This window comes from Staurois parvus, unplaced genomic scaffold, assembly GCF_062004578.1.
Source record: "Staurois parvus isolate SC_StPar_1 unplaced genomic scaffold, SC_StPar_1.0 ptg000300l, whole genome shotgun sequence".
In the NCBI taxonomy this organism is placed as follows: Eukaryota; Metazoa; Chordata; class Amphibia; order Anura; family Ranidae; genus Staurois; species Staurois parvus.
Genome location: NW_028318096.1, coordinates 1,365,422 through 1,384,977, shown reverse-complemented (window position 1 = coordinate 1,384,977; position 19,556 = coordinate 1,365,422). Strand labels below are relative to the sequence as shown.

The window sequence follows — 19,556 nt, the reverse complement described above, 5'->3', positions numbered from 1 at the left end:
TCTAGCTTGCACCCTCAGCTTTTGTTGTCCGAAAAGTTGGAATTGGCTGTTGATAGGACTGCCCAATTGTAGACTTGCCTAGGGCGGCACAAAACCAAACTACACCACTGGTACACTGCCCTACGTACTACTTACCCCTGTACACTGCCCTACATACTACTGACCTGGCTTACATACTACTGACCCCTGTACACTGCCCTACATACTACTGACCCCCTGTACACTGCCCTACATACTACTGACCCCTGTACATTGCACTACATACTACTGACCTGGCTTACATAATACTGACCCCTGTACACTGCCCTACATACTACTGACCCCTGTACAATGCCCTACATATTACTGACCCCTGTACACTGCCCTACATACTACTGACCCCTGTACACTGCTCTACATACTACTGTCCCCTGTAAACTGCCCTACATACTACTGTCCCCTGTACACTGCCCTACATACTACTGACCCCTGTACACTGCCCTACATACTACTGTCCCCTGTACACTGCCCTACATACTACTGACCCATGTACACTGCCCTACATACTACTGTCCCCTGTACACTGCCCTACATACTACTGTCCCCTGTACACTGCCCTACATACTACTGTCCCCTGTACACTGTCCTACATACTGTACCACTGTCCCCTGTACACTGCCTTACATACCACTGACCCCTGTACACTGCCCTACATACCACTGACCCCTGTACACTGCCCTACATACCACTGACCCCTGTACACTGCCCTACATACTACTGACCTGGCTTACATACTACTGACCCCTGTACACTGCCCTACATACTACTGACCCCTGTACACTGCCTTACATACTACTGACCCCTGTACATTGCCCTACATACTACTGACCCCTCTACACTTCCCTACATATTACTGACCCCTGTACACTGCCCTACATACCACTGACCTCTTTACACTGCCCTACATACCACTGACCCCTGTAAACTGCCCTACATACCACTGACCCCTGTACAATGCCCTACATACCACTGTCCCCTGTACACTGCCCTACACACCACTGACCCCTGTACACTGCCCTACATATTACTGACCCCTGTACACTGCCCTACATATTACTGCCCCTGTACACTGCCCTACACATTACTGACCCCTGTACACTGCCCTACATACCACTGACCTCTGTACAATGCCCTACATACTACTGTCCCCTGTACACTGCCCTACATACTACTGACACCTTTACACTGCCCTACATACTACTGACCCCTGTACACTGCCCTACATATTACTGACCCCTGTACACTGCCCTACATACCACTGACCTCTGTACACTGCCATACATACCACTGACCCCTGTACACTGCCCTACATACCACTGAAACCTGTACAATGCGCTACATACCACTGTCCCCTGTACACTGCCCTACATACCACTGACCCCTGTATACTGCCCTACATATTACTAACCCATGTACACTGCTCTACATACCACTGACCTCTGTACAATGCCCTACATACTATTGTCCCCTGTACACTGCCCTACATATTACTGACCCCTGTACACTGCCCTACATACCACTGACCCCTGTACACTGCGCTACATACCACTATCCCCTGTACACTGCCCTACATACCACTGACCCCTGTACACTGCGCTTCATACCACTGTCCCCTGTACACTGCCCTACATACCACTGACCCCTGTACACTGCGCTACATACCACTGTCCCCTGTACACTGCCCTACATACCACTGACCCCTGTACACTGCGCTACATACCACTGACCCCTGTACACTGCCCTACATACCACTGACCCCTGTACACTGCCCTACATACCACTGACCCCTGTACACTGCACTACATACCACTGTCCCCTGTACACTGCCCTACATACCACTGACCCCTGTACACTGCCCTACATACCACGGACCCCTGTACACTGCCCTACATACCACTGACCCCTGTACACTGCCCTACATACCACTGTCCCCTGTACACTGCCCTACATACCACTGACCCCTGTACACTGCCCTACATACTACTGACCCCTGTACACTGCCCTACATACTACTGACCCCTCTACACTTCCCTACATATTACTGACCCCTGTACACTGCCCTACATACCACTGACCTCTGTACACTGCCCTACATACCACTGACCCCTGTACAATGCCCTACATACCACTGTCCCCTGTACACTGCCCTACACACCACTGACCCCTGTACACTGCCCTACATATTACTGACCCCTGTACACTGCCCTACATATTACTGCCCCTGTACACTGCCCTACACATTACTGACCCCTGTACACTGCCCTACATACTACTGACCTCTGTACAATGCCCTACATACTACTGTCCCCTGTACACTGCCCTACATACTACTGACCCCTTTACACTGCCCTACATACTACTGACCCCTGTACACTGCCCTACATATTACTGACCCCTGTACACTGCCCTACATACCACTGACCTCTGTACACTGCCATACATACCACTGACCCCTGTACACTGCCCTACATACCACTGAAACCTGTACAATGCCCTACATACCACTGTCCCCTGTACACTGCCCTACATACCACTGACCCCTGTACACTGCCCTACATATTACTAACCCCTGTACACTGCTCTACATACCACTGACCTCTGTACAATGCCCTACATACTATTGTCCCCTGTACACTGCCCTACATATTACTGACCCCTGTACACTGCCCAACATACCACTGACCCCTGTACACTGACCTACATACCACTGACCTCTGTACAATGCCCTACATACTATTGTACCCTGTACACTGCCCTACATATTACTGACCCCTGTACACTGCGCTACATACCACTGTCCCCTGTACACTGCCCTACATACCACTGACCCCTGTACACTGCGCTACATACCACTGTCCCCTGTACACTGCCCTACATACCACTGACCCCTGTACACTGCGCTACATACCACTGACCCCTGTACACTGCCCTACATACCACTGACCCCTGTACACTGCCCTACATACCACTGACCCCTGTACACTGCCCTACATACTACTGTTCCCTGTACACTGCCCTACATACCACTGACCCCTGTACACTGCCCTGCATACCACTGACCCCTGTACACTGCCCTACATACCACTGACCCCTGTACACTGCCCTACATACCACTGACCCCTGTACACTGCCCTACATACCACTGACCCCTGTACACTGCCCTACATACCACTGTCCCTGTACACTGCCTTACATACCACTGACCCCTGTACACTGCCCTACATACCACTGACCCCTGTACACTGCCCTACATATTACTGACCCCTGTACACTGCGCTACATACCGCTGACCCCTGTACACTGACCTACATACCACTGTCCCCTGTACACTGACCTACATACCACTGACCCCTGTACAATGCCCTACATACCACTGTCCCCTGTACACTGCCCTACATACTACTGACCCCTGTACACTGCCCTACATACTACTGACCCGTCTACACTTCCCTACATATTACTGACCCCTGTACACTGCCCTACATACCACTGACCTCTGTACACTGCCCTACATACCACTGACCCCTGTACAATGACCTACATACCACTGTCCCCTGTACACTGCCCTACACACCACTGACCCCTGTACACTGCCCTACATATTACTGACCCCTGTACACTGCCCTACATATTACTGCCCCTGTACACTGCCCTACACATTACTGACCCCTGTACACTGCCCTACATACCACTGACCTCTGTACAATGCCCTACATACTACTGTCCCCTGTACACTGCCCTACATACTACTGACCCCTTTACACTGCCCTACATATTACTGACCCCTGTACACTGCCCTACATACCACTGACCTCTGTACACTGCCATACATACCACTGACCCCTGTACACTGCCCTACATACCACTGAAACCTGTACAATGCCCTACATACCACTGTCCCCTGTACACTGCCCTACATACCACTGACCCCTGTACACTGCCCTACATATTACTAACCCCTGTACACTGCTCTACATACCACTGACCTCTGTACAATGCCCTACATACTATTGTCCCCTGTACACTGCCCTACATATTACTGACCCCTGTACACTGCCCAACATACCACTGACCCCTGTACACTGACCTACATACCACTGACCTCTGTACAATGCCCTACATACTATTGTACCCTGTACACTGCCCTACATATTACTGACCCCTGTACACTGCACTACATACCACTGTCCCCTGTACACTGCCCTACATACCACTGACCCCTGTACACTGCGCTACATACCACTGTCCCCTGTACACTGCCCTACATACCACTGACCCCTGTACACTGCCCTACATACCACTGACCCCTGTACACTGCCCTACATACCACTGACCCCTGTACACTGCCCTACATACTACTGTCCCCTGTACACTGCCCTACATACCACTGACCCCTGTACACTGCCCTACATATCACTGACCCCTGTACACTGCCCTACATACCACTGACCCCTGTACACTGCCTTACATACCACTGACCCCTGTACACTGCCCTACATACCACTGACCCCTGTACACTGCCCTACATACCACTGACCCCTGTACACTGCCCTACATACCACTGACCCCTGTACACTGCCCTACATACCACTGACCCCTGTACACTGCCCTACATACCACTGACCCCTGTACACTGCCCTACATACCACTGTCCCCTGTACACTGCCTTACATACCACTGACCCCTGTACACTGCCCTACATACCACTGACCCCTGTACACTGCCCTACATATTACTGACCCCTGTACACTGCTCTACATACCGCTGACCCCTGTACACTGACCTACATACCACTGTCCCCTGTACACTGACCTACATACCACTGACCCCTGTACACTGACCTACATACCACTGACCCCTGTACACTGCCCTACATACTACTGACCCCTGTACACTGCGCTACATACTACTGTCCCCTGTACACTGCCCTACATACTACTGACCCCTGTACACTGCGCTACATACCGCTGACCCCTGTACACTGACCTACATACCACTGTCCCCTGTACACTGACCTACATACCACTGACCCCTGTACACTGCACTACATACCACTGACCCCTGTACACTGCCCTACATACCACTGACCCCTGTACACTGACCTACATACCACTGACCCCTGTACACTGACCTACATACCACTGACCCCTGTACACTGCCCTACATACCGCTGACCCCTGTACACTGCGCTACATACTACTGTCCCCTGTACACTGACCTACATACCACTGACCCCTGTACACTGCACTACATACCACTGACCCCTGTACACTGCCCTACATACCACTGACCCCTGTACACTGACCTACATACCACTGTCCCCTGTACACTGCCTTACATACCACTGACCCCTGTACACTGCCCTACATACCACTGACCCCTGTACACTGCCCTACATATTACTAACCCCTGTACACTGCTCTACATACCACTGACCTCTGTACAATGCCCTACATACTATTGTCCCCTGTACACTGCCCTACATATTACTGACCCCTGTACACTGCCCAACATACCACTGACCCCTGTACACTGACCTACATACCACTGACCTCTGTACAATGCCCTACATACTATTGTACCCTGTACACTGCCCTACATATTACTGACCCCTGTACACTGCGCTACATACCACTGTCCCCTGTACACTGCCCTACATACCACTGACCCCTGTACACTGCGCTACATACCACTGTCCCCTGTACACTGCCCTACATACCACTGACCCCTGTACACTGCCCTACATACCACTGACCCCTGTACACTGCCCTACATACCACTGACCCCTGTACACTGCCCTACATACTACTGTCCCCTGTACACTGCCCTACATACCACTGACCCCTGTACACTGCCCTACATACCACTGACCCCTGTACACTGCCCTACATACCACTGACCCCTGTACACTGCCTTACATACCACTGACCCCTGTACACTGCCCTACATACCACTGACCCCTGTACACTGCCCTACATACCACTGACCCCTGTACACTGCCCTACATACCACTGACCCCTGTACACTGCCCTACATACCACTGTCCCCTGTACACTGCCTTACATACCACTGACCCCTGTACACTGCCCTACATACCACTGACCCCTGTACACTGCCCTACATATTACTGACCCCTGTACACTGCTCTACATACCGCTGACCCCTGTACACTGACCTACATACCACTGTCCCCTGTACACTGACCTACATACCACTGACCCCTGTACACTGACCTACATACCACTGACCCCTGTACACTGCCCTACATACTACTGACCCCTGTACACTGCGCTACATACTACTGTCCCCTGTACACTGCCCTACATACTACTGACCCCTGTACACTGCGCTACATACCGCTGACCCCTGTACACTGACCTACATACCACTGTCCCCTGTACACTGACCTACATACCACTGACCCCTGTACACTGCACTACATACCACTGACCCCTGTACACTGCCCTACATACCACTGACCCCTGTACACTGACCTACATACCACTGACCCCTGTACACTGCCCTACCTACCGCTGACCCCTGTACACTGCGCTACATACTACTGTCCCCTGTACACTGCACTACATACCACTGACCCCTGTACACTGCCCTACATACCACTGACCCCTGTACACTGACCTACATACCACTGTCCCCTGTACACTGACCTACATACCACTGTCCCCTGTACACTGCCTTACATACCACTGACCCCTGTACACTGCCCTACATACCACTGACCCCTGTACACTGCCCTACATATTACTGACCCCTGTACACTGCTCTACATACCACTGACCCCTGTACACTGACCTACATACCACTGACCCCTGTACATTGACCTACATACCACTGTCCCCTGTACACTGACCTACATACCACTGACCCCTGTACACTGCCCTACATACTACTGACCCCTGTACACTGCGCTACATACTACTGTCCCCTGTACACTGCCCTACATACCACTGACCCCTGTACACTGCGCTACATACCACTGACCCCTGTACACTGCCCTACATACCACTGACCCCTGTACACTGCCCTACATACCACTGTCCCCTGTACACTGCCCTACATACCGCTGACCCCTGTACACTGACCTACATACCACTGTCCCCTGTACACTGACCTACATACCACTGACCCCTGTACACTGCCCTACATACCACTGACCCCTGTACACTGCCCTACATACCACTGACCCCTGTACACTGACCTACATACCACTGACCCCTGTACACTGCACTACATACCACTGACCCCTGTACACTGCCCTACATACCACTGACCCCTGTACACTGCCCTACATACCACTGACCCCTGTACACTGCCCTACATACCACTGACCCCTGTACACTGCCCTACATACCACTGACCCCTGTACACTGCCCTACATACCACTGACCCCTGTACACTGCCCTACATACCACTGACCCCTGTACACTGACCTACATACCACTGACCCCTGTACACTGCCCTACATATTACTGACCCCTGTACACTGCCCTACATATTACTGACCCCTGTACACTGACCTACCTACAGTATATTCCCTATTTAACGTGACATTCTTCACTATGTAAGTCATCTCAGGATCTATTTAAGGACACCCCTTTAAGCCACGCCCAATATTTAACGTAATTGAACCCACGCCCACTTCGCATGCTGCATTTACTGTTGAGCAACGCCCACGATAAATGATACTCCGCCCATACTTCCTGGACATACAGAAAAAAATTTCACTAAAACTTTTTGGGAAATGTTGGCACCTATGCATTAGTTCTACGTCAACACTGTTGTCTGTGGTATTTACCAAGAGTTTATGCTTTTTGAAGTAAATACCACATATCATGAGGGCACACCACGGCGGTGAAAGGGTTAATCGTGTTGCCACCTGGGATCCCCTCCATGTGGGGGAGTACTGGGGAACCTGGACTGAGGAAAGGGTTAAACCCATCAAGAGTGCGAGCTGCTTTCTATGATACTACTGCCAGACAAGAGGAGGCGGGACAAACTCTGCGCATGCTCACTGAATACATCGGAAGAGCTTCCTTGCTGAGTGGTCACATGGTCATAACATCGTGGAAGTTCCTTTGCCTGGCGGTGTCAGTGTGATGCATGTGATGTCACAGGTGTCAGTGTAGGTGAGTTCTAATGAAGGATGTACAATGTGCGGCTTTATCAGTGGTTCTGAGGGATCGGAAGGTGTGATGGAGAGCTTCCTCCCTGCCATCTCATAGCAGGCGGGGGTGAGCCCTGCACTGTCACATTCAGCCTGTATATAATGAGGAGACATGAAGAGTTCTATAGAGCCCCAGTCCTGGGTGGATGATCACACCTCTGCTATATAATGGCATTTCTGCTTTACAGATCCAACAATGACCGAAGAGCCCCTGTCACCAGTTGTGTGTGATCAGTGGTGTGGGGAAGGAGCATCATACTGACCATTGTACCCAGTGGGGGTGGTGCAGTCTGTCCTAGCATGGTTACAGGTCACCCCAGTGTGAGTCAGGTCTCTGTATACCTCATCCCCCCATGAGTCTGTGCTGTCACATCTAGCTGTCAGATTGGGAATGTTCTAGTGGTGCCTGTGACTTCAGAAACACAAATCCTAACCAGAGCGGCCATTGGGGAGTTAGCATAGAGAGGCCCTGCTCCTTGGAGCTTACAATCTAAGTTAACCACTTGCCCACTGGGTACTTTTACCCCCTTCCTGCACAGGTCAAGTTTCAGCTTTCAGTGCTGTCCTACTTTGAATGACAATTGTGCGGTCATGCAACACTGTAACCAAGTGAAATTTATAGCATTTTTTTTCACCCAAAGAGAGCTTACTAAGGGCTTGTTCACACTTGGCTGTTTTACCAATGCTTGCCAAACACCCCTATAGCGTTTGGCAAGCGTTGGTCCGGTGTTTGTGGAGCGTTTTTTAACGCTCGGCAAACATTCCGCAAACGCCGCATGCGCGGTTTAGCGGAAGTTGCTAGGCGTTTGAGCGTTAATAACGCCCCACAAATGCCTATAATGCAGTTTGAGTGGTGTTACCGCTCTGCAAACGCCCCGCAACCGCACGTTTGCGGAGCGGCACCATAGACGAGAATAGGAGGCTTCAACGCGTCTGTTTTGCCGTGACGCAAACGCTCCCGTTAGAACAGCACCATGTGCTGTAATGAGCAGAATTGGCAGAGGCGTTTGGGAAGCGGTAAAAACGCTTCCCAAACGCCTCTCTGCCACCTGCACACAACGCTACTGTGAACGTAGCCTTATGGTGGTATTTAATCACCTCTGTGTTTTTTATTTTTTGCACTATAAACAAAATGACCAAAAATTTTGAAAAAATAAAAAGGTTTTCTTTGTTTCTGTTTATTTGGACATGGGATTCCTCAATCATTATCTAACAGTTTTTTGACTATTACCTCATCAAGCATGATTCCCTCTGTGAGTGTTGTCTCCCCCCCCAGTCTTTGCTTTTGCTGTGTCTTATCTCTAGTCTCTTTTTTTTTTTTCTTCATCCCCCACACCTCTTCTAACATTCTGCTAAAACTTTGTGATTAGTACTGCTTGGACCTTGAAGAAGGGGACGTTCCCCGAAAGCTTGTCCTCAAAATTGTATGTTAGTGCAAATAAAAAAAGTATCACGGACAGTACTCAATTGTTTCTGTTTATACATTTTGCATACAGGTAATTTTTTGCCTTCACTGATGTGTGTTGATGAGGCTGCACTCATGAGGTGGCACTGATGGGCATTGATGAGAAGGCACTGATGAAGGTGTAGTGATAGGTGGCACTGATGGGCACATATGGGGTGGTACTGATAATGATGGAACTGATTATCAGTGCAGATGTCTCCTTTGACACTTGCCGGTTATTGATGCAACACCTCCTGCACTCAGAGACCCAGATCAGTAGAGGGCTGATGGACCAATAATACCAGAGTATATGGAAGGTCGTCCAAGACCGATCAAAGGTTGTGCAACTCCAAGACGAAGCTGGGGAAGCTTCATGCAAATTGTAGTAGAGTACAAAAATAGAGCGCACCAACCATGCGCATTGCCTCAGTAAACAATTAGTGGATTTATTGATTTAAGAGATATACTCACAAAAGTTAGCAATATAACAGGCATATATAACCCAAAAACGAATCCTAGGATAAGGAGACACGTGCGAATCATCGGAAAGGGAGACTCTCGGTGCAGCTGACGCATTTCAAAGGGGGGGTCCCTTCGAAATGCGTTTTTTGAATCATTGATTTTTATCCACTCTGGTAATAAATCCAGAAACAAAAATTTTATATATTGCAGTTTACCAATCCTTAAATGTGGTGGTTGCATTCATTTTCCTTTCTAGGATTTTTTCCTTTTTTCTCACTTGGTGATCCAGCCAGTAACAAACTTCCTGTATTAGGGTGTCTCCCTTCTGGATGGAGATGCAACAGACACACCTTTAGAACAGCAGCATTGTCAACCTGGAAAGAGTCAGTGTTCGATGCACTAGCATGAGTTAATTTAGAACAATATGCAAAACATTTTTTTCATTTTGAGTAAGGGAGTGTTATAACCCCTATCACTTTTTTTTCTTTACCATCTGTGTCCCATTGGGGAGATGTCCCTTCATTTCCTGTCCGATAACCAGAACAGGAAGTGAGAGGAAATGCTTGCAAATGAAGGGAATTTTTGGGGACCCCCAGGTCATCAGAATTAATATCCACATTGGAAGATTTCTCCTCTCAACGTTTGGGGACAATCCAAAATTTGGGGTTTTCTTTTACTTTCACTTTCAATGATGACAGTAAACAAAACAGATGGTGAGTGTTATTCTCCCTAACGGGCAGAGGTAGCAATAAAAACCTGTCAGGTATTGTAATCCATTTCCACTCTCTCTAAAACAAAGTTTTAGCAACGCAGTTACAACAACTATTTTTTTTTCCTTTTGGGATAAAGGTTTACATAAATAATTAAAAGCTTGCCATAATAAGCTCCACTCTCAGTCTTAAATGGTTTGTGTCAAGCCTCTAACTGCTATTTTTGCTGGACTGTTTGAAAAATAACAGACTTACTGGCTGGATCATCAGGTGAAAATAAAGGAACAGGCATAATAAAGAAAACTAATACAGCCATCACATCTAAGAATTGGTAAGATCACTCATTTATGTGCAAGAAAAAAATGATTTTCATGTAAACAGCCTATACTCCGGTAGTGAATCGACTCTACTGGGCTTGCCTTGCCCCTATACCTCTGTTGCTCCTAAAAGAACTGTCTCTCCTTTTTTATATTTGCCAATGTAGCTGCCTTCTGCAGTTATGGTCTGTGAGCTCCTGGCAGTGTATCATTGTACGAATGTCTATGCTCCCCAGAAGTGCAAATCCTATGGTTGGTATTAGTAAAACTGCTTCACTATATATGTTTTATCTGTCTATTAAAGAACAACTCCAGGATATTTTTTAATCTGTAGTGTATAATAAATAGGTTAAAGTGTAAATTCACCTTTTCAAAAAAAAAATCAAAAGGTGAACTAACTCCCTTCCCAACCTCCATGGTCCCCACTGCACTTACCTCTGTGGATGATACAGATTTCACTGCCTTTCACCAGTTTCAGTCTGGTGCACCAGTCTTGGAATTTAAAAACCATGCTTTTCTTCCTATTCTTTCCTTAGGGACGCTGGGACAAACCATTGCTGACCAGTCAGAAGTACTGTGACTTCTCTAAGGAAAGAAGAGGAAGAACAGTGCAGGTTTCAAACCCCAGCCAGGACCACTGTACTGGGCTGCCTAGATGGTGAAACTGTATCACTCACAGAGGTAAGTGCAGCAGTGACCTGGGGGTTGGGGAAGATATAGAATGTTATTTCACCTTTTCATTTTTTTCTGAAAAGGCGAACTATCATTTTAAGTCGCCCCTGCATGTCTCTTCAAGTATTGCCGTCAATACTTTAATAGTTTTGCTCTCACTATATTTCGGCTGCTTCGTCTATTAGAACTATGGCTCTGATACATAGAATCTGTACTGTCGTTTGTCTGCCCATTCTCTACTCTTGTCCATTCACAGAATACAAAACATGTGAATGGAAAAGGTGTAGAAAAGCAACACAGTGTGGCTTCTCTCATAGCTGCAGTGGGCTGGAAGTATAGCAAGAGCTTTACTATCCATCCTAAAAGTATAATTAAGGTAATGACAATGATACCTAAAGAGCTATATGTCTTCTAAGACCTTGCTTATACTTTACACTACAGATAACAAAAATGCCTAGAGTTCTTCTTTAAGGGAGCAGTTTTTCCTTCCAAACGATTTGTACTTCTTTTCTTCCTATCCTGAGATTTAGAGAGACTTATCACCCACCATAGCTAGATGGATGACAACATTTACAGTCAGTTGCAACTGACATTGCATGTCTCTTCTGCAATAGTTAAAATTGAAGCACCACACCACTGTTAAGAGGTCCAGATACAAGTTTGTTCCATTAAAAGTCAGGGGTATAATTTGAGAAGTAGCCAACATGTTTCGGGGGTCCAAGTGCCCCTTTCATCAGGGCTAGAAAGAACATAAGAACATTTTCATCTCAATCTGACATCAATACAATGTCCCCTCAAAGGGGGTCATAATTAAAAACAAACAGTCAGTCATAATGAACATATTACAGAAAAAAAAATGACATAAAAATGAGAACATGGGTGCTGAACAAAAACAAGAATATGGGTGCATATGCACACACAAAAAAATCATCATCATCATCATTATTATTAAAATGGCATATTATGGTTGATATGTTGGCCTAATATAAAAGAGAATAAAAAACTCAAAATGTGTAAGTGTATAAATTGAACCATACATTATACAATCTAAATGTACAATTGTAAGACGTTTAAAAAAAAAAAAAAAAAACACAAAAAGTTCAAACAGTAAATAATAATAAAAAAGGAACACCTTGCGCGGGCTATACGGGCTAACGGTTCTATTGTGGGTATCCGTACCCCTTCTTATCACAAACTTTCTCTATATGACCTTCTGGTTTAAATGCAACAGCCACTCATCTCACTCCCTAGTCTACTTCATGAGTTTCATAGGTTTGGTTTGTACAGTAACTTTAAACTGAATTTCTCTAAAACGGAGGCGCTGAATGAATATTATTCTGCCCGACAGCGTGTTGTCGCATCTTCGCTCCAATTTTTCTTTTCAATGTGTCCGAAGACTATTTCCTACCTCCGGGTTTTGATATTTTCCAATCTTACTGAACTCTACTCAATTATCTGCCCCTACTTTCTCATCTGTGTAAAGTCTTGGATTCAAGGGGAGCTTCCTCTTTGCCCTGGTTTAGACGCATTAACACCCTTAAGATGGACAATTTACCTTTGCTCTATGTTTTCCGGACTATCCCAGTTTCGGTGCCCGGTTGTTTCTTCCTCTCCTTACGTTCTTTATCGATCAGGTTCATTTGGCATCGCGGCTTTTCGAGATTGAAGTACAAGTTGCTTGCTTATCCGAAGCTCTTGGGTGGAGTAAGCTTGCCTGATTTTGAGCTGTATTACAGAGCTGCCTTGTTGGCACGTATGCTTGATTAGTTACCTAGACCTTTTTGTAAGGTTTCTTCTATGGTGGAACAAGACCTATCTCAGGTCGATTTACGAGCTCTCCCCTGGGGTTACGGCCGTGACCTACAGCGTTTCCTCGGCTTGTTGCCTTTAACTGTGGCGGTTATGCGTTTATGTTATAGATGTGGACTTAATGCCCTTCTGTCCTCCGTTCCTTCCCCTCTGTCATCTCTATATGACAATCCTTCCCTTCCTTTCCACGAGGGACGGGATCTTCTGTTCTTGGTCCCTTCTCCCACACCTCCTGGCTGGTAGCTCGTGACTTTATCCACCCTCAGACTGGCCTCCCACTTCTCCCGGGTGGTTCCAGGGATTGGTTGACCGCTTTGCACTTATCTTCATTTTGTAAACACTTGCACTCCTTCACTCACATCGATCGCCCGCCCTCTGAGTTTGAACGGTTATGTTCCCTTTTTGAACCTCCCTGACATCTTTTACCTTCCCTCTGCAGATTATTACATTCCGCGATTCACTCTGAACTTCTGCCCTATACCAGGGCATGGTCCTGGGATTTGGGTAGGGACATATCTGATGAGGAATGACTTACATCATTCTATTTCACCCATAAATCTTCTATATCCTGCTACTCACAGGAAAATAATTTTAAGCTTCTCTCACAATTGTATAGGGATCCCTTTTCCCTGCATAGGGTATTTCCTGCTACATCTGACCTTTGTTGGCACTGTAGTGAGGCTCTTTTATCTATATTACCGGGCTCCTTGGCAGCACAGAAGAAATGCCTACTTTGTTTCTTCCTATTTGTGTCTTTGATACCCCTTTTCTGGAAAACGTCCACCCCTCCTCTTCCATCTTTGTGGGTGTCTACTATTAATGATATTATGCACATGGAAGAAATGTTGGTGTTTGCCAATGACACTTATGACAAACATAAGTTGTTGTGGTCGGTCTGGCTCCATTTCTATTCCTCCACGACCCTTCTGGAATTCTGTGGTCCTACTGTGCCTCCCTAGACTTCATTCATTTGGACTAGTGGACTCAACGTCATCTACCTAAGCACCGGCTTCCTTACTTCAGACATGATTTGTTATGTCCCCCCCCCTGAGGTTTTTCCAGGAGGCAGCCATTGGGGGCCTGCCCCTTGTCCTTTTCCGGTTCCCAGCTCCCCCTCTACCTTTTCTCACATTCTTTTGCTTGTTTCTTTTCTTTCTTTGTCTTTTCTTGCTTCATTTTCTACAGTGAACTTTCCAGAGACAAATACTAATGCTCCTTGTGCCTTACGTTAGGGTGCGTCCCTGGATCATATGTCGCTGTAATTTTTATGTTTACTGATATTCCTCTAATTCTACTGTTGAAGTGTACAGATTGTACTTGTCTCCTTGGATTGTCTTCATGCTTAAGACCAGTGCTCTGGTCCCATATGTCTGTACCCACTGTTCTCTTTTCTTTATATGTTTTATTATAAAAATAATAAAGTCAAATGTGCCTTTAATGATAAAAGAAGGGTAATATAATAAAAATAATATTAAAAATACTAAAGATAATAATAGTATTAGTACTACTGACATAGTCATTATCACTATATTCATTCTTGGTAATAAATTGATCTAAAAGGAGTAGATGTATGAAAACATGAGTGAAATGATAAATGTATAAATTGAACCATATGTTATACAATCTGATTGTACAATCGTAAAATGGTACAAATGGTAGTGAAACTGATAATGGTGTGAATACTGCTAAGAATGATGATACTTATTATAAAATGATACATTCTGATTAAAATCTAGAAATAACAAAAATATATCCAAATAGAGCCATACATTGTACGATCTGACTGTCCAATTGCTGTAAAATTTAAGTGGCCCATTCCATTGGTGCTGGATACATTCACTACTGTGCAATCTGATTGTATTGTGCGTGTGCAACCTAAAGGTGATCACAAGGTTGTATATCCACATGCACTAGAGTACATGTGGGGGAATATGTCATCTGTGGCAGATCATTTGTCCACGTACAGACCATTGCTCTATGTGGTATGGTAAGTAAAATAGTTAATCATTGGTTGACAATACCGACTTATGTTGAAGGCATGCATTGATTTATATATCTCATAAGACCTATCTTATTTTTTACACTACAGAAAAAAGTTCTTTAAGGAAACAGTTTTACCTTTCAAACGATTTGTACTTCTTTTTTTCCAGTCCTGAGATTTAGAGAGACACACCACAGCTAGGTGGATGACAACACTTACAGTTGCAATTGACATTGCATGTCTCTTCTGCAATAAAGAGCCTGCCTGCTTGCAATCTTTAACCACTTGCCCTCCAAAGGATTTACCCCCTCTTCCTGACCCGGCCATTTTTTGCGATATGGTGCTGCGTTATTTTAACTGACAATTGCGCGGTCATGCAGTGCTGTACATAAATTAAATGTATGTCCTTTTTTTCGCACAGATTTTTCTTTTGATAGTATTTGATCACCTCTGTATTCTTTGCGCTATAAACAAAAAAAAGACGGACAATTTTGAAAAAAAAAACCCCAGTATTTTTGAAATTTTGCTATTAAAAATGCCCAATAAAAAAGTTTAAAAAATCAAATTTCATCATAAATGTATTCTGCTACGTCTATGCTAAAAAAATACTAGTAATGGCGGCGATCAGCGACTTACAGCGGGACAATGACTAGGATTCTGACACTGGAGGGTAACTGACTAACTGCCACTGACATCCCCAATGACACTAATACAGTGATCAGTGCTAATAAAAAGCACTGACACTGTATTTCTCTGCTGTGCAGAGAAATAAAAAACAGCATATCCTTGCTGGCAGGAGAGAGACTTGTGTTGTTTACACACAGGTCTCTCCCCTGTCAGCTTTGCACTGCCATCACCTGGAGCTGGCAGGGAATCTCCGGCTGGGACCCAGTGATTGACATGCCTAGCTGCCAGTGGCGGCACGGGTAGGACGGCACAGGTAAGGCGGCGTGTGTGCGCTTCCTACCCGGACATGCAAATCACATATATATATATATATATATATATATATATATATATATATATATATATATATATATAGATTTTGCGCAGCCCTGCTGCCCTGTAGCAGTAGTTCTACTGTAGGGCGACGGGGAAGCGGTTAAATTTGAGACTTCAGTTTCACTTCAAGGAATACAGTGGTATCCTTTCTCCATCCCCAGCTTGTTGACTGGGCAGAAGAAGATTGATGAATTTATACCTCTGCTGCTGTATAGGTGATGCAAGAGACTGATACCAAGTCAAATTCATGTACTCTTTACCTTTGTTGGCAGAGGTTTGTGAAGTAAAGGGCAGCAGAAAGCTGCAAATGAAAATGATTGTGGATGGTTTATCAAGGAAATGCAAAAGTAGAAGCAAAGAAAACCTGAAAATGCTCTAATATTTAATATTTGATCTAATATTTGCTTTATTTCTTTCAGGGCCATCTGTGGATTGACTTTTGTCTGAAACATGATTCTTGTCCTGCCAAGACTATATCTTGGTAACATCAGTGATGTTGAAGATGTACAACATTTACAAAAAACTGGCATCACTCACATATTGACTGTAGACAGTGTACAACCTGATCTATCTTCATTTCAGACAAAGTTTGTTAATTTGTTGGACGATTCCAGTGCAGACATTTTGAGTTGCTTGCCTGAGTGCCTACACTTTTTGAAGGAAGCATTAGCAATGGCTGAGTCATCTGTTCTTGTTCACTGGTAAGTTCTATAACACATTTGAAATCACAACAATTTAACCACTTCCCACCCGGCCAATTGAAATAGGCAAGGGGGGACTTTCTTCGTTCCAGGTAGACGTCATATGACGTCCTCCTGGAACGCGCCTTCTGTCATCCGCTGTGTCCGATGGACACAGCCAATGGCAGATCACTGTACCGGCCCACTGATGATACTATGTGATCGCTGTGATCAATTGTAAACAATTAATAGCTTCCTTTTATGCCATTCATTGTGTACAATTGTGTTGCTACCTGTGATTGGTCAAAGTGATCACATGGTACAGACAGGGCCAATCACTGCCCATCTGTACCACATGATTAGCTATAGCCAATCACAGCTAATCACAATACTTAATGAATCGATTTCATTCAGTAACGTGCTTGCTTATAGCAAAGCAAAAACAAATAATGATCACTTCCCCAGAGTAGTACAATGTTACTATTGGAACATTGTATTGTTCTGGCCAGTTTGTTAAACAAATTTGGAAAAAATAATCGTAAAACAAAATGTTATTACAAAGAAAATAAAATAATTATTTTTTTTATATGATGACACTGTACTGCACTGGTGACAGTATGTAAAAAAAAAAGAAAAGGGGAAAATTGCTTGTTTTAATTTTCAAAAAAAATATAAAAAATTACAACTTCAAAACACTCGCCATGCCTCTTACTAAATACCTTGGACTGTCTACTTTCTAAAAAGGGGTCATTTAAGGGTTCATTTGTACTGTCCTGACATTTCAGATCTCAAGAAATGGGGATTGATCAGGATTGATCAATTTTCAGATATTTACAGTTATAGTTTATTTATAGTTTGAGGACTTTCCTACAGACTAAATAATAAACATTGATTTGGGTTATTTTCACCAAAGAAAATGGCAGAATACATTTTGGCCTAAATTTATGAAGAAAAAATTATTTATTTGCAAAATTTTATAACAGAAATGAAGAAATCATGATTTTTTTTTTTCCAAATTTTCTGTCTTTTTCCGTTTTTATTTAGCAAAAAATACAAAACCCAGTGGTGATTAACCACTTGCTGTCCAAATGACATCATATGATGTCCTCAGGTTTAAGTGGAGATATCTGGATGATGCATGCAGCTACAGCCATCATCCAGATTTTTTTTTTTTTCAGCCAGCGATTCCCTGCAATTTAAAAGCCATTCTGGTGGATGATTAGCCGCTGGATTGTGTCTACAGGCAGTGTGAGGGGATGTCCCCAACATTATGACGTCTCTTCCGGTTCTGGCAGATGTAAACATGGCCATTTTTTTGCTTGAATTAGATCAATTTTCTTTTCTTTTATCTCATGCTTTCCAGCACAGAGGAGAGTTGTGGGGTCTTATAGACCCCCAGATCTCTTCATAAAGCGGACCTTTCATGGCTTATACCTATTACAAGGGATGTTTACATTCCTTGTAATAGGAATAAAAGTGATTAAAAAAAATGCTAAAGGAAAAGTGTAAGGGAAAAAAATGAATATTATTTTTAAAGTACCCCCCCCTGTCCCTTTCTGCTTGCATGGACCAGAAAAAACAGCCAGCTCACAGCACTCCCAGGGAGACAAGAAAAAGTGCTTCCATAGTGTAATATTATAAATGAATCAAATTTATTGTAAAGACAAATGCACACTTACATGATGAAGTCACGTGACCGTGATGATGTGTAGGTCGGAAAGCAGGTGATGTAATTTCTGACACGAACGGCCGCAGCCATATTGGTAAACCCAGTACATCCATATCAACACATGTGATTGATGCGTTGTTTGATCTGTTCCCATGTAAGTGTGCATTTGTCTTTACAATAAATTTGATTCATTTACAATGTTACACTATGGAAGCACTTTTTCTTGTCTCCCTGGGAGTGCTGTGAGCTGGCTGTTTTTTCTGGTCCAACGAACCCCTGGCAGGAGTTCTGTGCGCTGGCGGATTTCCGTGTCCAAAGGTGAAAGATATATTACCACCACTGAACAGTATGGTCCACCAGTGAGGGGGATATCATCCCTACATCGCCATTTGGATTCCACTTAAAGTGCCCCTGCAGTGAGTGTCCTGAAAGCCTTTTGGCCCCTTGGAGTCTGGGCGCGGACGTGAGGAGGCAGTTTAGCAGGAGTGGGATTCAACAATCATTTACCTATCCATGTTGTGGTTTTGTTTTTTTTTGTTTTTTTTAATGCATTTTTGTTGGATGTTTTTGCACTTGGACTTTGTCG

The 19,556-nt window shown here is 45.0% G+C and overlaps 1 protein-coding gene across 2 annotated transcripts in view; it reads left to right on the top strand.

Annotated features, from left to right (window-relative positions):
* The first annotated feature begins 8,058 nt into the window (after positions 1-8,058).
* Positions 8,059-19,556, top strand: part of DUSP12 (dual specificity phosphatase 12) — a 35,187-nt gene continuing 23,689 nt past the window's right edge. The window contains exons 1-3 of one of the 2 annotated variants that reach the window (XM_089683076.1): positions 8,059-8,186; positions 11,694-11,838; positions 17,041-17,322. In XM_089683076.1, coding sequence (XP_089539202.1) covers positions 17,072-17,322 — 251 coding nt within the window. In that variant the 5' untranslated portion in view covers positions 8,059-8,186; positions 11,694-11,838; positions 17,041-17,071. The remainder of the gene's footprint in view (positions 8,187-11,693; positions 11,839-17,040; positions 17,323-19,556) is intronic. The other variant, XM_089683078.1, reaches the window with a different exon arrangement.